Source organism: Bidens hawaiensis, unplaced genomic scaffold, assembly GCF_021521415.1.
Source record: "Bidens hawaiensis isolate Kalapana, Puna unplaced genomic scaffold, B.hawaiensis_p1.1 tig00041022_1, whole genome shotgun sequence".
In the NCBI taxonomy this organism is placed as follows: Eukaryota; Viridiplantae; Streptophyta; class Magnoliopsida; order Asterales; family Asteraceae; genus Bidens; species Bidens hawaiensis.
Window position 1 is genome coordinate 141701 of NW_027505687.1, and position 18237 is coordinate 159937.

Consider the following 18237-nt stretch of genomic DNA (forward strand, 5'->3'; position numbering starts at 1 on the left):
ATATATAATATTTAGTGATGTTTACGAAGTATTAAAGCTTCGGGATAAGTGAATTAAAGCACAGAAAAAGAATTTCGATTTAATGGTACGTCGGTACGTTAACCTTTAATACCAAACCGAGCAAGAGACGATCGATCAAGCCGAAAAAGATGCGCAATTATTAATAATATGATGCTTCAATTTAATAAATGTCATGGTTTAAGTTTTTGAAGTTTTTAAATCGGTTTTATATAAATTTCATTTTTAAGCCGAAAAACGACCGTTTTAGCCTCGTTTTAAGCCGAATTAAACATTTAACCGAAAAACGAACTGAACCAGATTATCCAAAAGATTATCCGGATCTCGGAAATCCAAATATGTGGTTGAAAATGAAGAGGTGGGTCCCACCCCACCCTCCTTGACTTTCCGATCGGAAATAATAAGGGGGTTATCCCCTTTATTTTTTTAACACAACCTTCAATAATCTTCATCCTCTCTCAAGTCCAAGAACTAAAAACCGACAATTCTAGCAAGAACAACGAGGTAATGATCGAGATATTCACGTGTTTATCTTCGTTTCTCGAATCTAATTGCAAGAAAATGAGGTTTCAAGTGAAAAAAGGGTGAAAACCCGAGATGAAACCGATTCTTGCATGATCAAGTGATGTATACGGGTTATACAAGGGATCTTGGTCCAAGAAAGGAGTAAAACGAACCAAAAACGAATTTTTACGGTTAAATCTTTGTTTTTATATCATAACCGAAACCATGAAAGAAATGTATTGCTTGGTGCGGTGTTATTGTGCTTGTAGGTGTTGTATCTAGTTGATAGCAAAGGCTAGAAAGCGAGATTCTTGCGATTTGAAGCTAGAAACACAAGGTAGTTCGGTTTTAGTACGATGTTTGCGTTTTGGACAGATTGTGGCTCGTTTCGAGTTAGGTCATGAAATTTTACAGAGGTGTTAGATATATGAAAATATGAGTTCTGTGAATTTTTGGTAATGTTTGGACAAAGGATGAATATTTGGTGAATTTAATGCTCGGTTTTAGCCAAAAATGGTGAAAAATATTTAAATATCATGAAAAATTCTGTAAAATTTTAGATAAGCTTTTTATAACATGTATAAGTCACACACAAAATTTGAGGTCAGTTGGAGAAGTCTAAGTAGGCTTTTCGGTTAAACGAGTTCTAGGGTTTTCTAGCTCGGTTTTAGTGAAAATGGCATCTAAAATGAGATTTTGGTTCTGGAAAAATTACAGGGGACTATGTGGATGGCAGGGGTCATCCAGGAAAAATTTGGGATTTTTCTAAGATCGTTTGGTATTTACGACATATTTAGTGTTTAAATGGTGTTTAAAAATAGATAAATAAATTTTAAATATAAAAATTTATTCTGGAAATATTTTTATAAAAATCCCCCACTGTCAAAAAGTGATTTGTGCAAAATTTCAAGATCCGAGATTAAACGGATATTTATTTGTGCTAAAAAGAAGATAAAAACAAACTTTTAAAGCTTAAAACGCGTAAACCGGCAAAGTTCGCATAAGCGAGCTGACTGGTGTATAAAAACCCTATAAATGGACTATTTTCATATAACTAAGTTAATCAAGTAAAAATAAATCATCCAAAAATAATTCGGATGATTTGAGTAATTTTTACCCGATTTAACAGTTTCCGATGCGCTAAAGACGGAAACGGGTCCCGCGGCCAAACGGGGCCACTAAACCGAGCTCTAATTTCATATCTTTAATTAAATTATCAATCAACCACTATTTTCGGGTCGTGTGTGACCAAACTCATTTTTGAAACGTAAAAACAGATAACCGTGCTAGGCACGCAAAACAGGGAAATCAAACTATTAGTAATTTTGACTGTTGAACTCTAAACGATATCACAATCTGAGTCCTGAGAAGTGTTTCGGGGTTAACATTGCCCCCGGAACGGTTATAGTACTGGGTTAACGGTGTTCCCAGATGTACCGGTTAACACGGTTAAAGTTATGTTAATAGTGATTGTATAGTAACGAACTTAGGGATCGTATTACAGATCCGGACTAATAGCTGGTGTACTGTGATACCTAATTGCCTATGATAAGGTGAGTTTCACGAGCCCCTGTTTCTGAATTGTTTTTAAATATTTTCTCGGGGCGGAAAGCATGTTGTTATCAAAATGTTTAAGTACATACTGAACGCATGGATTTGCGTGGATTTATATATATTTTATTGTACGGAAATCGTACGGAAATGTACTAAGATGGTAATTGTCTGAGTTGCTAACATTCTAAGGCCCCGGAACACGAGTGACTAACTGAAAGCCGGTAGAGTGTGGATAGTACTATTGGTCTGACAAACCCAACTGGTCCGGCATGGATTTGCTGATGTTTCCCAGCCAATTGCACATGTCTATTTTGTTGTTATTTATTTTGCTATGTAATGTTAGACATAGCGGTTTGGGGCAGTTCCGTGGGCGGGGGATATGCCACGGGTCCGTGGGCGGGGGATATGCCACGGGGGTTGTGTGTGATAGTCAGAGGTTTCACTTGTGGGCTCAGCATAATTACATCGCTAATATATGATTATTATAATGATTTGTCACTGTTGTTTAAATTAGTGAAACTCACCAACTATTCGTAGTTGACTCGTTTTCTTTGCATGCTTTCTAGGTACTCCCAAGCCGGAATAATTGCTACATGCTTGTTGATGCGTGCTTTTAGTGGAAGCTTAGTGTTCATTTTGTATTAAATATGTTAATGTAATGTTGGTAAAACTTATGTGCTATCGCCTAGACGGGAACTAAACTTGGGAACAATGTAATATGATGTAAATTAATGTAGTGGTGTTTTCTTTATAAGCAATGCTGTTGATATCAGATGTGTCTGTTGCATCCCGTTTACGTTTCCGCTGCGGTTACGGGGTGTTACAGAAAGTGAGTTAGGTCTTTTAACATTTTAACTCGTTTAACGAAATTTATTATGAAACTACATAATTCGGCTCGATAATTAGTTTTTCTAAAAAAAAAAAAAACTCATTTTTTATAACTCTTAAAAGACCAATGTCTTACACTTGTGAGAAGCTTGCTTCTACACATCTCGATATTCTGCAGATTCGGTTAGGCGGTTTTGGTATTTGACGGAGACGAGTGTTGTTGAGAGTTCACAGGCCACGCTAGCATTGTATTATCTATCATATCAGGTGATTTCAGTTTCATAATTTATTTTGTTATTCTTATTTTGAATGTTAGAAGTGTAATTGTATAATTCTAGTTTTAGACCCGTCACATTAGTGCCCCGAGTTTTTGAATTGTTAAACAGTCAGTTTAAAAATTTTAACATTGGGGACAATGTCAACCTCAAGTGTGGGGATAGGGGGAAAATTGAAAATTTTTAGCCCGATAGTATCTCGAAGAGTATTCAGAAACCTAAGTTATTAACTGTTGATTATTGCTATTAATGCCAAGTTAGAGGTTTTTTTGTCATGGTTGGTTTTTTAGCTTCTTGATAGTTTTCCCGACAAATGTTTTTAAAATGAGAAGTTGGAAAATGGAATCGTTTAGGCCGGGATAACGAGTCAAGGGGACAGGTATACATGTTTCATATCGGCAGCCCATATTTCCAGACATATTGTGAGATTGGCCCCTATACTTAATACACATATTATATAATAGATATAAAACATGTCTTACCATTTATTGAGGGAAACCGGTATGTTTTACAAAATTAGAACTTGCTTGTCAAATGCTTTTCGAGATCTTAATACCACCACCTGTATGGAGATTAGGACTTTCGAAAACCCATCTCGTACATATTTTCCTCACTAAATAAATTCCTTACCCGACATTAGTCCCTAGGAGCCCGTTTGGACCTTATTCCTTTTCGTTTGTTAAACTGAACATTATACACCATTTCAGCCTTGGCCTTTATTTTATTTTTACCCGTGTGATGAAATCCAGTTCGTTATCGAGTTGTATAAATATCGAGTTGTACTTAGTCAGACGAGTTGTAAAGTTGTTAAGTTCTGAGTTGTAATTATCAGTCATTTCAGTTAGTATTGATGTTTGGTAAAAAAAAAAAACTTTGAAAAGTCAGGAAAAAGACAAAAAGAAGTTATCAGTTAGTATTTCAGTTGTAAATAGCAGTTGATTATGTAATTAGTTCGTTTGTATTTGTGAGTCTGTATATGGGTTTGTTTAACTGGGTTTCATCCACCTGAGTCACTAAATAAGCCTAATCCACACCCAAACCTAAGCCTCAGCAAAACCCTAGTCCGAGTCTTTATGCAACCGGTGGTTAATGGGTGGAGATAAGACTGACCTGCAAGCATATTAAATTGTAAATCATATTTGTTATTTGAGGGAAGAGACATATACTAGCACATCTTTTGCTAGTCCAAATATTAAACCGAGAGGAGTGTTGATAGTGTGAGGGGTATGAACATGTATGCCCTAACCGGAAACAAAGTACACTTGTCTGAGCGATTCTATAGTTTTATGGTAGCATTAACTTTATTTGTGGGTTGTCAATCTAGAAAGTGTCAGTCTGCGAAACTGGGTATGACCTTAAACCTTGCTAGTATTAATGGCTATAATTGATTGACTTATGATAGAGGTTAATGTTTGCTTTAGAGTTTTGCTTGAGGGCAAGCAAAAGATAAATGTTGGGATGTGATGGTCGGGTATTATGCTTATATATTAGTATGTTAATTGTATAGTTTTATTTAGTTTATTGTGTGAATTATGGTACTTCAGACGTGTTTGTGTGTTTCAGGTCATTGAGCATTAAAGATATTAAGTTGAGACATTTACAAGCATGCTTGGAGTCTCGGGAAGACCGGGTTCGATTCGCGTGTGATTCGGCGTTATAATAATAATAATAATAATAATAATAATAATAATAATAATAATAATAATGATGATTATTGACGTGAGATATGCTTGAGTCAAGTATGTGATTATTAAATTGAATTGAAGTGAATGCTGTGCATTTAATTATTTTCTTCACATATGTTTCGGACAATGGATGGATTTTTAGTCAGATGGGCCATTGGACTAAACTAAGTAAGATGCATAATTGAGAGTTCATTGGCCCCCGTGAAAGTAAATAAAAACCGTAAATGGCCCACAAACAAAGGGGGGTTGGAACCCAACAACTTGAGATATATCAGATTGGGGGATCAATGCACGAGGGGAGGACCAGAAAGAAAAAAAGCAGCGACCTAGGGCAGCGTAAAGGAAGTTGGCATATGGCTGTTTGACTACAGTTTCTTGGAGATGCGTCCGTACACATCATCATAATCAAGAATCAACATGTCAATGAGTGGCTAGTCTCATTGAGTCATACCCGGGATGTAGAATATTGTACTTGTTCAGTTTTTCTCATGTTTTGTTAACTAAATATTTGTATTATTGATTGTCGATCTATGAACAATTGATGTTGGTATTAATGTGCACTCAGTCGGTTTAGGTTTATTTCGATCAGAATGATTAGTTTGCCAGTTGCTGTGATACGTGTTCATAGGGTTGTATTAATTAGTTTGAATGTGATAAAGCATACAATTGCCCTTAGTTGAGTCACACTGGCAGGGACCGTTTGATAACCAGTGCCATGTGTTAGTGATTGTTGATGCCTAAGGTTTAACTAGTTGATTAACCATAGTTGATTATTAATAATTAATTTGTTAAATGACATGAGATTGCTGTTTGTTACATGCTTGAACCCCGGGTGTGATGTGCCTTTGTGAATTGTTTGAACTTTAAAATAATTGCTTGTTTGACATTAAAACTAAATCATTGCTAGTGTGATCAGCACTCTTAATAGCTACTTCATAATTTTAGAAATTGATTACATGTTACACTGACCACATACTCCTCGTGGATACGATACCTGACTTACCCTAACTACTTAGGTTAATTAGGTTTTTGCATGACTCGAACGACGGTCATCATAGGGTACGGATAGGGAATGACTTTCAACGTTGAAACCCGAACCCGTATCCGATATAAACCTGAAACCTGGTTCTAGTTATACCCGAAACCCCGGTTCTAGTTATACCCGAAACCTGGGTTTTTTGCATACCCAAACCGGGTTTTTTGCATACCCGAACTGGATTTTTTTGCATACCCGGATATTAGTGTTTGTGCACATGTGTATGTGTGGCACTTGACGGTGGTTGTGTGGCTACCCACAGATCTATTGTCGTTCTCCAATGAATAATTTTTGAAGCACATATTTGATATAGATACTTATTAGAACAGCGCCTTTTGATTTATCAAACAACTATTTAAAACACGTAAAATATATGTTTTTTATATCATTGTTTAGTTGTTTACATTTGTTAGAATGAACTTTGAAATTTGTATGCAAAAAAAATAGAGTTAGAATAAAAAAACGAAGCAGGCTCGTTAATAAAAGAACCTGCAGAAAAGTGGTTTTTTAATATCTTGAAACAGGGTATTCAAATACCCTAAAAACGGGTTTTTTCAATACCCAGAAATAGGGTATTCAAATACCCGGGTATTGAAGACCCGGTTCAATACCCGACTCGGACCGGGTACATAGGGTATGGTTTTTCAAGCCAAGACCCGGACCCAGACCCAGACCCAGACCCGACCCGACCCGTGTATTACTAATACCCGATTTTCCAATACCCGATCATACTCGAGCCTGGTTCCATGCTCGAACCACCCAGGTTTTCTAATACCCAATTTGTGCACCTCTACCGAAGGGTGTCATGTTAAAGTTTAAGGTTACATTTTTAGTGCTGTTAAAAATCCATCATACGCCCTGCTTGCGGTGCGCGCATATAATGTATATATGTGTGAACCCTCGGGTGGGCAAAAGTAAAATTGCACTAATTTTGACGTTATTTTACTAATCTCGTGAAAATAACGTTAAAAGTGGCGGAAGGTTAATCAGGCATCGTGTGGTGGCGTTGATAGCCGAAAGACAAGGGCACATGCCCCGATCAGCCGGTGTCCTGATGATTGAGTGCTATATGCCTTATGTCCAAGGCTTGATGCAAAACTACTATCGAGCCGGGGGTCTCACCGGAAGCAGCCTCTCTATCCCTATGGGATAGAGGTAAGGCTGTCTACATCTTACTCTCCTCAGACCCTACCATAGCATTGCTATTGGTGGGATATACTGAGTACGACGATGATGATGATGATGATGAAAAATCCATCATGTAAAATTTGGCTTTCGTAATCTAATATGTTATCTTAAAAGTATCTATTCGTATGGCTCATGTTCTGAGCAAAACAGAATCGCTTGAAATAGGTCACTTTATTTGCGTCGTGCTCATTAGCCGTAATAGATAATTATCGTAATGTTGGCGATAGTAGTAGTCAGGATTACAATGCTCAAGGAAATCTATACAACAAAAGGCAGATCATGGTGGGGGGTAGCGATGGAGGAAGTTGAAGGGGGGTGGTTGGCGTCGGTTGTGACAGAGGAGGCGGCGGTGACAATAGAGCCATAATGGTGAAGGGTGGAGCTCATCAATTTTGAGTCGTTTTAATTCAACAATTTTTTATTAACTAGTTGTATAATTTGTAAACTCAATTAACCCGTTGTATAATTTTAATAAGCACAAAGAAATCACAAGTAAACTCTTACTATGATCGAAAATTCCAAATTCATGTTAATGTATTTGTTTAGTAGGTGCCCTAAAGAAAAAGATATTGAGACTCAGGAGACGTAAAAGTTTCATTTGAGTCTAAAAAAGAATGATCCAAACAATTATTATAAAATGAACCCACAACACAATCTTGCATTCATAACAGAACCCCACAAGACCAAGTTTTGCCTTGATATTTTGTTCATATGAAAAATAGAAACCACGTCAAGTAATGGATGTTCAGAGGAAGGTTCAGTTTTGAGCCCAACCGAACGAGACAACAGATATTGGAGAATAATAACCAACTGATTTTTTCCTCGATTTCAATTTCGGTTTTGGCTCAGACAGCCATATGATGAATGTGAGCTTTAAATGTTTGGTGCTCACGATTTGGTTTGGGTAGGTTAACAGCTAGATAAACAATAACCATCTGATAATCAACTTATCACAATATTGAAAATGCATGTAACTTTATAGAATATAGATGATTTCTGCACCTCGTATGAAGCCTAAAATAGGTATAAACCTTTTCACGCCGCTTCCCAAATTCTCAATAACATTTAAACAAATTCTGAATTTATCTACAAAAGTTCTACATATGAACTTAAAAAGGTATACTTGGACATATTATACACTAGGCCTGTCCAGAAACTTAAGATTTAATAGCTTACTGAAGAAGGTTGGTTTGGTTATTCGGTTCAGTTAAGTTAAAAACCATAGCCCGAAACCAAACCGTAGAAGTTGGTTTTCAAAAAATGAATTAACCAAACCCTGCACATTACTAAAAGTCTCAAGGCCTGCACAATACTCACTTCCTAAGTTGCAAGCATAACACAAAACTTGAAGCATGTAAAGTTGTAAACACTCCCAAATTCAAAACTTCATATTACAACTTGCAAAGATAAAAGATGCATACCACCAAATCTAAAAATTCATGCATATAACAAAAAAAAAAGCTTCTAACTAACATAAAACTAATGACCGACGTCATCTTAGAGCCTCCATATTTGAGCTAATAAATTACTCAAACTAATGTATTTGTTTATAACCAAACAAAACTCAATATCCAACAAGAAGAAAGCCTTGTAACACTTATTACCTTGTTAACAAGATCAGGCCACCAAATGAAACATCTTGTATCAGTGTGCACTATAGCTATCATCTTCCTCACCGGAATCCCACCTTATTTTGCAGCCTCAGTTTCAACACTAACTAAACCAAGTTCCTTCTCGATTTTACTCCAAGCAACCAAAAGATTCGGCGGGAACTTCTTCTTCATAGTCCTAATCATCCCTTTCGCCTCCTTGGTTTTCGATTTCTTCGCCAACCCTTCAACCAAATACTTCAAAGTATTAAAATCCGGTATCTTGTTAGCCGCAACACTCTGTTTAAACACCTTATACCCGGTCTCAAACCGCCCATTCAAGCACAAATAATAAATCAAAGTCCTAAAACTAGCAGCATTCGGGTTACAACAGTTTCCTTCCAACGCATCAAACACCTCCTTCGCTTCATCCATCATCCCCTTCTTACAATAACAAGTCATCAAATAATTATAACTTATCGTATCCGGCTTCAACCCCGAATTACTCATCTCCTGAATCATCTTCTTAATATTCTCCGGATCACCGTCCACCGCGTTCATTATCCTAACATTATTCGCCGCAACATCAATCACACACCCTTTACTCACCATCTCATCCCAAACCCTCTCAGCTTCCGTCGAACTCCCTTTCTTGTACAACGAGTGTATTATCGACGTATACGTAATACCCGAAATCTGAATCCCCTTTTCACTCATTTCCTTCAGCTTCTCAATCGCCAACTCAGGCTTACCCGCATCACAATAAGATTTAACCAAAATCCCATAAGAATACCCGTCTAATCTAAACCCGTACTTTGCCGGCATTTCGTCGAACAGTTGGGGTGCAAGGTCAAACCTTTTCGAATTCAAACACGCAGTAAGCAAGGCATTGAAGGACAAAGCTGACCTGGGGGTTTTAAGGGTTTCCATCTGGGTATAAGTCTTAAGCGCCTGGTCAAACATTCCGGCGATACCGTACGATTTAATAAGCGAAGAGAAAAACTGTTCTTCAACGATTCTTGGGTCGTTTTTGTGGGATTCAATGAGGGTTTCAATGTCTTTGAACCGGTGGGACTTGGCGAGGCGGCGGACGGTGATCTGTTGGGCGTGGTGGGCGGATCCAGGTGAGGAAGATGAGTGGTTGGTTTTGACGGTTGAGTAGATGTCTAGGGCTTTGTCAGTGTCGTGTTCTTTTCGGAGCTTGGATTTGGCTTTGGAAATGGTCATCGGAGATGGGTTTGTGAGGTTGGTGGCGGCCGTGGAGAGGTGGCGGGCGCGGCGGAGGAGAGTGGAAGACGATGATGACGCCATGTTTTAGGGCTTTGGGTTTAGGAAGAAATGAAGGGGGTAGTGTATGTGAACTAGGTTTTAATTTCGTTAATTGAATCTAACTAAGAACGGATCATTTGGTTATGGTTATGTGTCTTCATTCACCGAATTTAACTGAAACGGGTTAGTTTGTGTTTTTAAAATTTTATACCTCTATTTCGGTGATCTTTACATCTATTGCGATTATTTATAAATATAGTTTGGAATACTATAACCATTAACCAAACTTGAAAATGATATAAAGCTTCAAAATTTTATGAGATAGCTTGGTACACCTCGCTTAAGTGTCTAGGCGTGTGCCTAGCTCGCCTCTGACTACCTAGCTAATAAGCATTGGTTGATCTCAGGCCCGGCCTAAAGGGAGGGCAAGGAGGAGCGACGGATCCAGGCCCACTCTTTTGAGAGACCCATAATTGTTAAAAAAGTAAAGTTGTATTTTATATATAACTAGCTTTAGAACCCGTATATTACACAGGATTTGTCAATGTGCAAATTAATATAATGAATTATTTGAAATAAATAAATAAAAAATGTTAAGCATAAAAACATAATTATGTAAAATATGTATTACAAATATATTTGAATATATATACTACAAGTACCAAAAAGTTTAAAATTTACAAATTTGAGAAAAATAAAAAAGGATTACTAATTGGCAACTTTTTAAAGGAAATTGCCATAAACATGAGTAAAGTGGATATTTTATAGATGCAGTTAATCTCTCAAAAATAAATCTTTCATTAAATAAAATAAGCAACCGAAATGACTAATGATCTCAACCACACAATGCATTTTCTTTGGCATTGGGCTTATTGTTAAGCGTATATTTTTTTTGTTGTGTACTATTAATAAAATAAGATGCAAGACGACACAAATATAAAGTTCAATGTTAAAGCAATACTTGAATGCAAGAAGTTGGCTTACAAGATGTGGCAAGTTTATATGTTTCAAAGTTGTAACTACTTACACTTCAATCTCATCCGTGGTAGTATCCCAATTGTCACACCCATCGCCTTCACGTTTTTACCCATTATTGCAAACCATAAAACATAATTAAAAAATCATATAACCATTTATTGATTTTTATCAATTTAATAAAAAAAGTTACTAATAAAAGAACTCACTCACGACCAATGCCACTGTGGCGTTAAAGTTTTAAAAGTTGAAAAAAAAGATGCTGATTATGAGTTCATTGAAACATTGATTTTTGTTGGAAACTAGTAAACAGACCCACGCTTCACGGTTGGTTTTACGTTTCACTGCAAGTTACTCGTGTTAACCAAATGCCTTATAAATTCATAAAGAAAACAAAAGTTCAATTACACTATTACTTGGTATAGATTTAGGATGAGTTTACCACAAAGAATAACAGAAAATTACTACCATGAGGATTTTTATAGACACGAAAATCATACAAAAGTTGACTATTTACAGCGTAATATTCTTCAAAACATACTCCATACAATGGGTCTATTCTTTAAATCCGATTAAAGGCCTAATTGGTGTATAAGTGTTTAACACAACCTATTACATGTCATATCGCAAATCTACACGTTCATGCGATTGCTTGACTTACCTGGCCTGTTCTAACCCGATTAACGCATCATATGTTGGGTCGGTAGTCGAAATAGATTCTTACCAACACAAAACCCAAAGAACTTGATCCGAGAAACCAGAGAAAAAACTTGGATACCTTCAAACGCTAAAAACTTGTTGTCGGTGGACTTGTAATAGCTTTGACTGCCAAACGGACATCCTTTGAAACAATTTAATTTGTGCAAAATGTTCTCTTGAGTAAAATATTTCACTCTAAATCAACTTTCATCATGTTTGATAAATCTGCCGTACACTCAACAATCGAGTCTAACACCCTCAACACCTGAACCAAATGTGCCAGTTGTAATTCATTTGGCTTGATAATTCTTTGTGCCTCCATTTTAATCAACCTGTTTGCAAAGTAGGTAAGTAATGAAAGTTTGTAAAATATGTGTGTTTTACCAAAATATATCACATGCCTAATGTTTTAGCATTATGGTTTCGTACTTGTAGGTGATGATATATATTAGACTATTTTAATGTTGTTACTTGCTGTAACTTTGTGTATCATTACAAAATGAGTAGTAACATATGGTGAAAGAGGGATTGTTTGGAGTTGGTGCAGTACTGCAGTGGTAACATGTTCAAATAGGGTTTAGTTTAATATGGCAAATAATGCAGACTCAATACAATCGTCATCATAAATCATGCATATCATCAAACAAGAATAGAACAAAAAGCACCAACAATTCAATTCTTGTCTTAATAATTATTTTTTAGCAAACTTGCGCTGCATCAGAAAGTACTTATTTTTAGCTTAAAATCATCATAATCAAAAGACTATAACCACAAAACTAAAACTAAATATCAATTAATGTAAAAATTATGAAACATGTACCACAGCAATACAATGTACAAATCATGAAGCAGCATGTACCAACAGCAATGCAACAGAAAGTTGCACATTGTATATATATATAATGTTTTTGATATGTAATTTCATAACAAATCAAAAGAAAAACTTGGATAGGAAAAATTACAATAATGGATGTATGATAGAGTTGATATAATCCATAACACATTGATCAACTGCAATTGCAATATTTTCAATATATATAAGGTAGAATATAGAAAAGTTTGTAAAAAGAATTCGAATTTTGTTATATTAAATAAATACAGAGTTGGTTAGCTATTAATGTAACAGATCCATTAGGTTCTTTTTTTTTCCTTTTAATTAAATTTGTTTTTTACATATGAAAAGATTTTTTAAAATAGAAAATATATATACATACATATTTTTGTTGTTATGTTATAAAATATAGATATTTAGAAAAATTAAGATATTAAGAAAAAGTGATTTAATTTTTAAATAAAAAACGTAATTTGAGAAATTATATATTATTATTATTATTATTGGTATATTCTTTTTTATATTATTATGTATGACATTATTATATATTATAAATTAAAATTAAGAATGGTTAAATATTTCAATTCCATGTTTAGTTTTATATTTTCTCATCTAAATTGCAATAAACATGATTTATTTTATTATAAATTGTCCAATTTTAGAATATATAATCTTTATTTATATGGAAAGATCATATAATGCATATAAAAAGATATTGGGAATTTGAGCGGAAAAAATTAGCCAAGACTGAATATGGGATTGCTACATCAATCTCATTATTTTTTTTATTAGTATAGGTAGATTTTATGTTAAAACAAAAAATGACAAGCAGAGTTATTGGTTGAATGGAAAGAGTGTTAGACTATGAAATTAAAGGTTATTGGTTCGATTCGCATAGTTAGTTGTTCTTTTTTTTTCATATGGGTTCAATTCCCATAATATTGGTGTTTTTTTTTTCGCTGGAAAAAAACTATTTGTGTTTTATATGAGTCATTTTAATAACTTATTTATTTTTATTATTTTTGTTTTAGTCCATATTGGGCTTTTAAAAGGCAACCCTATTGGTAAAATTGTCTTTCACATAGTTAGAGCATAATTTTAAGGCCTCGCTTTTTACTCGTCTCAGACCCCAAAATTATAAGTGATTCTCGGAGACGGCCCTGGTTTATCTAATGCGCCGACAACTTCAACCATACCAAGTGCTGGGGTTTGAATTTTTTTTTTTTTAATACAGTACTTATTTTATCAAGGACTTGATAGATAATTTAATGTGAGTTAATGAAAATCGTCAACTTGTTACAACTAAGTAAACAATGGACCAATCATGTAATTTACTTTGGTTTTTTATCATAGTTTCATTGAACGCCGTATATCGCATGGTCTAGTAGCATTGTGATATATGTAGAACTAATTTCCTAGCGTACTAATTAACTTTATAAATGAAACGGTGATTCAAATGGCTTGATTTTTGTTAATTGGAAATTCAAGCACCCGAATTGAAACATTGTTTTGCCGTTTGGATCACCATTTCGAGATAAGTTTTACATCGGTCGACTCGTATCGTTCTTTCAATCAAAAGCCCTAAAACATCGGTTTGAAACTAGGGAAAAAAACATAACGACGTTAAGTATTTTTTAACTGAAAACCAGTGAGACAAAAGTAGTTAAAAGGTGGGACTGTTGCTAGTGATTTTTAAAGCTAGGATTATTATCGGGCAATACACAAAGGATGGGATTATTTATTTCCAATTTTCCAATAATAAATAACGATAAGTTAAATTATAAAAATCGCCTTAGATAATTGTTACGTACAAGTTTAGTGTTACATTTGTTTTCTTCACATTACTAGTGAAAAGTAGTTAAAGTTCATTTCAATTAAGTGTAAAAACACCTAACGACGCTATTGTCAACACTAAAAACATGCAAATAACACAAATGAAATCAATTCAGATAAAACTTATTTTTAATAAATAACGTTTTTAACTTACGTGTCAATATATATGCGACATAAACAATCTGCAATGGCTTGCGGCAAATCTCTACTAATTTTTTTAACAACCATTGGAATTATTGAGGGGCCACTGACCCACAAATTATAGGAAAAACTTAATTCAGTAGTAACATAGTACGATCCCATTATTAAACACTTTAATCGTAAATCATTTGAATAAATATATTGATCGTGTCGATCCTATCCTTTTCGACCAACCCATTTTGACACAATTCATGTGCGTTCTTAGATCCGTCACTAAACTAGTATCTAAATATACGCAACAGTTATCTTAACACAAATCCATATAACTTCCTAATAGATATCGTGGAAGGAGAACTACTACTTGTGAGTGTGTTACAATTCATTTTGTGAATTAAAGTTGGTAACTAATACGATAGTCTGAAGTGTAATACTTTAAACATAAAAACAATTTCAACTACATCACTGCCGCCCTCAAGCCACCAATGTGACATCTACCATCATACTTAAGAGTCAATGGGTCGGGTATGGGACGGGTCTAGGTATTCCCAGACCCGGACCCGTTTATAAAACCCCATCCCAGACCCGTCCCAGACCCGTTGGGTATTTATCGGGTAATTACCCATCGGGTCTCGGATATACCCACGGGTTTCGGGTATACCCGTTAGTTTATTAAAAATACCCGTAGGTTATACCCGTAAGGTTTTGACAATATGCAACTGGTCAATATGTTTTTTTTAATTGATTGTTTATTGATATACACATAATATTCTTTTAATGGTCTTGAACACTACTAGAATGTAAAAAAATTAACACTACATTAACACAAATTAGAAATATTAATTTTTATATTTACATATATATACATACATACATATATATATATATAGTTATTGGGTACTTCGGGTACATAATCGGGTAAATAGATCCATATTATCGGGTAATCGGGTATATTAGAAATCCCAGACCCGTCTCAAACCCACGAAAAATTTAAAAAACTAATCCCAGACCCGTCCCAAACCCTAATGGGACGGGTAAGACCCGTCCCAATTATATCGGATATCGGGTTTTCCCATCGCGTTCGGGTTTCACTGCCATCCCTAGTTAAGAACTTAAGACCGGGTAAATAATCCAACTTCTGTTCAATATGTAAAGTAAGACTAAAAAAGTCAACCATCTAAAAAATTAACAAGCACTTCCTTGAAATGATGCAAATTATTAAGCCAGACATATTTTCAAATTTAAAAGTCAACAATAATAGAATCTTAAGAAAAACAAGTTGGCATGGGTTGATCCCTTCATAGCAAACAAAGATCCAGAGTCACTTTATGTTTCTCTTTCTAGACTTAACTATACAAAATAAAAATTAAAATAATAATAATTATAATTATAATTTACATCAACAGTAAAAAACTTCATATAACTTAAGCTACTTACAACAAACAAGAGTTACCAAGCTATTACATAAATAAGCAAAATATAACTCTACTTACAATCCGATCCATCTACTGCGGGCCCCCATCTTTTCCAGTAAACTCACCACTGCCGCCACGCCCAAAGGACGAAACTGCAGTTGTACCACCAAGACCACCGCCAATTGAAGTCATCAGGGCCGACAAACCATTGGTGGTCCCACCAACAACCGCCATACCCAACCCAAGAAAATCAAGAGTCGCAAGCTTTGGCCCCATCATGAGCTCTTGCAAGCCAGCCCGTCCGTCATAGCCCACCCCTAGCCCAAGCCCTATAGACGCACCACCATCCGTCTCATCTCGCTCGAGACCGTAACCTCTAAGAAGCGATGCACCAGAAGCCGATACACCCATCTGAGCAGCTTTCTGAAGCAATGCTGTTGCTGACATGGCGGGCTGAGGTGACAGAGCGTATTGCCTGAAAATTGATGGCCCTTGATTGGTTGACAAGCAGAGTGACACGGGTTCTTGAACCGGAGATGGAAGTGTAAGATCGGGTGTGGGTGTTGGTGTCGGTTGGGTCATGGTTTGGATAAAATCTTTGAATCCAGTTGTTTGACTTTGACTTTGAGGTTGAACTTGAAAACTTTTTGATGCCGTTGATGATGCAAATAAACTAGCAAATACACTGCTACTTGTGCTTCCTGTATTAGCTGAGCTGCAACTAACATTACAGCTTCGGGTCAACCCGGATACCAATTGTGGCGGGGTTTCCAAAACGGGTCTAGGTTCCTGGTTCATCTTTGCAATTTCTGGCAAATCTGTAAACACGAAATGTGCTTCTAATGAGATCCCAAACGAAATAAATTGATAGAATCTTGATTTCATTAACATAAAAAAAGGGTGACAGTTAAAGTTTTAAACTTTATGTTGTATGTATACCTGGAGTCTTTGCAATACACAAAACTGAAGATGTTATGGGCACTGCAGGGGTGGCCGCAGGCGGTGAGGGAGGCGGCAGTGGGGTGGGCGGTGGCGGCGGTGAAGCTGTTGAGGCTGATTCTGGGGCCGACTCAATAGCTAGAGGTGTCGGATTTTCATCTTCCTTGGTAGGTTCATCTTTGGGTGGGCCTTTGGCACTCTCAACCGCTAACGCATCACAAAACGCTCGGTGGGTGATAAATCTATCCCTCCTTCACATAAAGAAAATGATATTTTCAATACTTTACAAAATCGTAAACACAATTAGAAATGATGTTACGGTAAAGTAAAAATGTAACCTTGAAAACAAAGTTCCACAATCACATTTATACTCTCGGTTTCCACATACTTTCAAATGAGCTTTCCAATCAGATTGCACCGCGTACTTTTTCGAACACTGATCGCATTTCCATTTCTTCTCACCGTGTTTCCTACAGAAATGCTTTTTAATCCCGGTAAGATCACCCAACGCCCGTTTTGGATCATGGTGGACACACGACGGCTCGGGACATACATAGACTCTTTTCCTAATCTCTTTCGTTGTCCTCTGTTTAAGCTTCCATGGTAAATTATGTCCCCTTCTATGCAATTGCAGGTTCTGGTCTCTCTGAAACCCCTTATTGCAAATCTCACATATAAATCGGTTCGTAGCCATTAAAGTATTCGGAGAAAGAGCAATCACTTCAGCATCTGGATCTATACGTCGAAAAGTATATTGTAACAAAAAAATCATGTTAATTTTCATCTAAATTACGATTAATTACGGATATTTACTCGTTAATCCAAAATACAACTAACTCCTAATGAAGGCTGCTAACATAACATAATAATAATAATAATAATAATAATAATAATAAACATCAAAATTAAAAAAAAAACAATTCATTAAAAACTAAACCATTAACAATTACCTGGCATTCCGGCTAAATTACGCTTCCGTTTGGCCGGTGTTTCAACCGGCGCCGCCGTCTGATTGGCCGGAGAAGAGAAACTAGCTTCGCCGGAAACTGTAGACTCGTTCACCGCCGACGAGTTATCCAACTCAGTAGTCATGATGACTCAATTATTCAAGTGTTTCTTATATAAAAAGCAAATCTTGAACAAAATCAAGTACATAAAATCACTTTTACCTTTATTAGGGTTACCTACACCACGTACCAATCAAACTATCATAAATCGTTTCTATTTATACCCAAACCTCAAATCAAACAACAATTAAACAAAACCCAGATCACCAATTGAGCTCAGGTTTAGCTCAGAGTGAAATCAGTCTCAAACAGTACAAAACTAGGGTTTCAGACATTCGCCCTAAATATCATCAGCCAAATTGATTCAAGATTTGAACTGGGTATCTATAAACAGATCGCTAGAATCCGAATTAGGAACATCGACAACGATAAGAGAACAAAATTGATTGAGAG

The 18237-nt window shown here is 35.9% G+C and overlaps 2 protein-coding genes across 3 annotated transcripts; both read right to left on the bottom strand.

The window, feature by feature from the left end:
- Positions 1-8687: 8687 nt before the first annotated feature.
- LOC143614765 (small ribosomal subunit protein mL103 (rPPR7)-like) lies at positions 8688-9988 on the bottom strand. Its single transcript, XM_077088100.1, has one exon. It carries the CDS (start codon positions 9986-9988, stop codon positions 8777-8779), a length of 1212 nt encoding a protein of 403 aa, XP_076944215.1. The 3' UTR covers positions 8688-8776.
- Positions 9989-15746: 5758 nt separating this feature from the next.
- LOC143614766 (zinc finger protein GAI-ASSOCIATED FACTOR 1-like) lies at positions 15747-17930 on the bottom strand. 2 transcript variants are annotated; one of them, XM_077088102.1, is made up of 4 exons: positions 17728-17930; positions 17116-17512; positions 16778-17028; positions 15747-16647 (listed from the first exon to the last, which is right to left on the bottom strand). In XM_077088102.1, exons 1-4 carry the CDS (start codon positions 17867-17869, stop codon positions 15929-15931), a joined length of 1509 nt encoding a protein of 502 aa, XP_076944217.1. In that variant the 5' UTR covers positions 17870-17930; the 3' UTR covers positions 15747-15928. The 2 variants fall into 2 exon arrangements, with proteins under 2 accessions (XP_076944217.1, XP_076944216.1); XM_077088101.1 differs by having other exon boundaries at positions 15763-16656.
- Between the last annotated feature and the right edge of the window lie 307 nt (positions 17931-18237).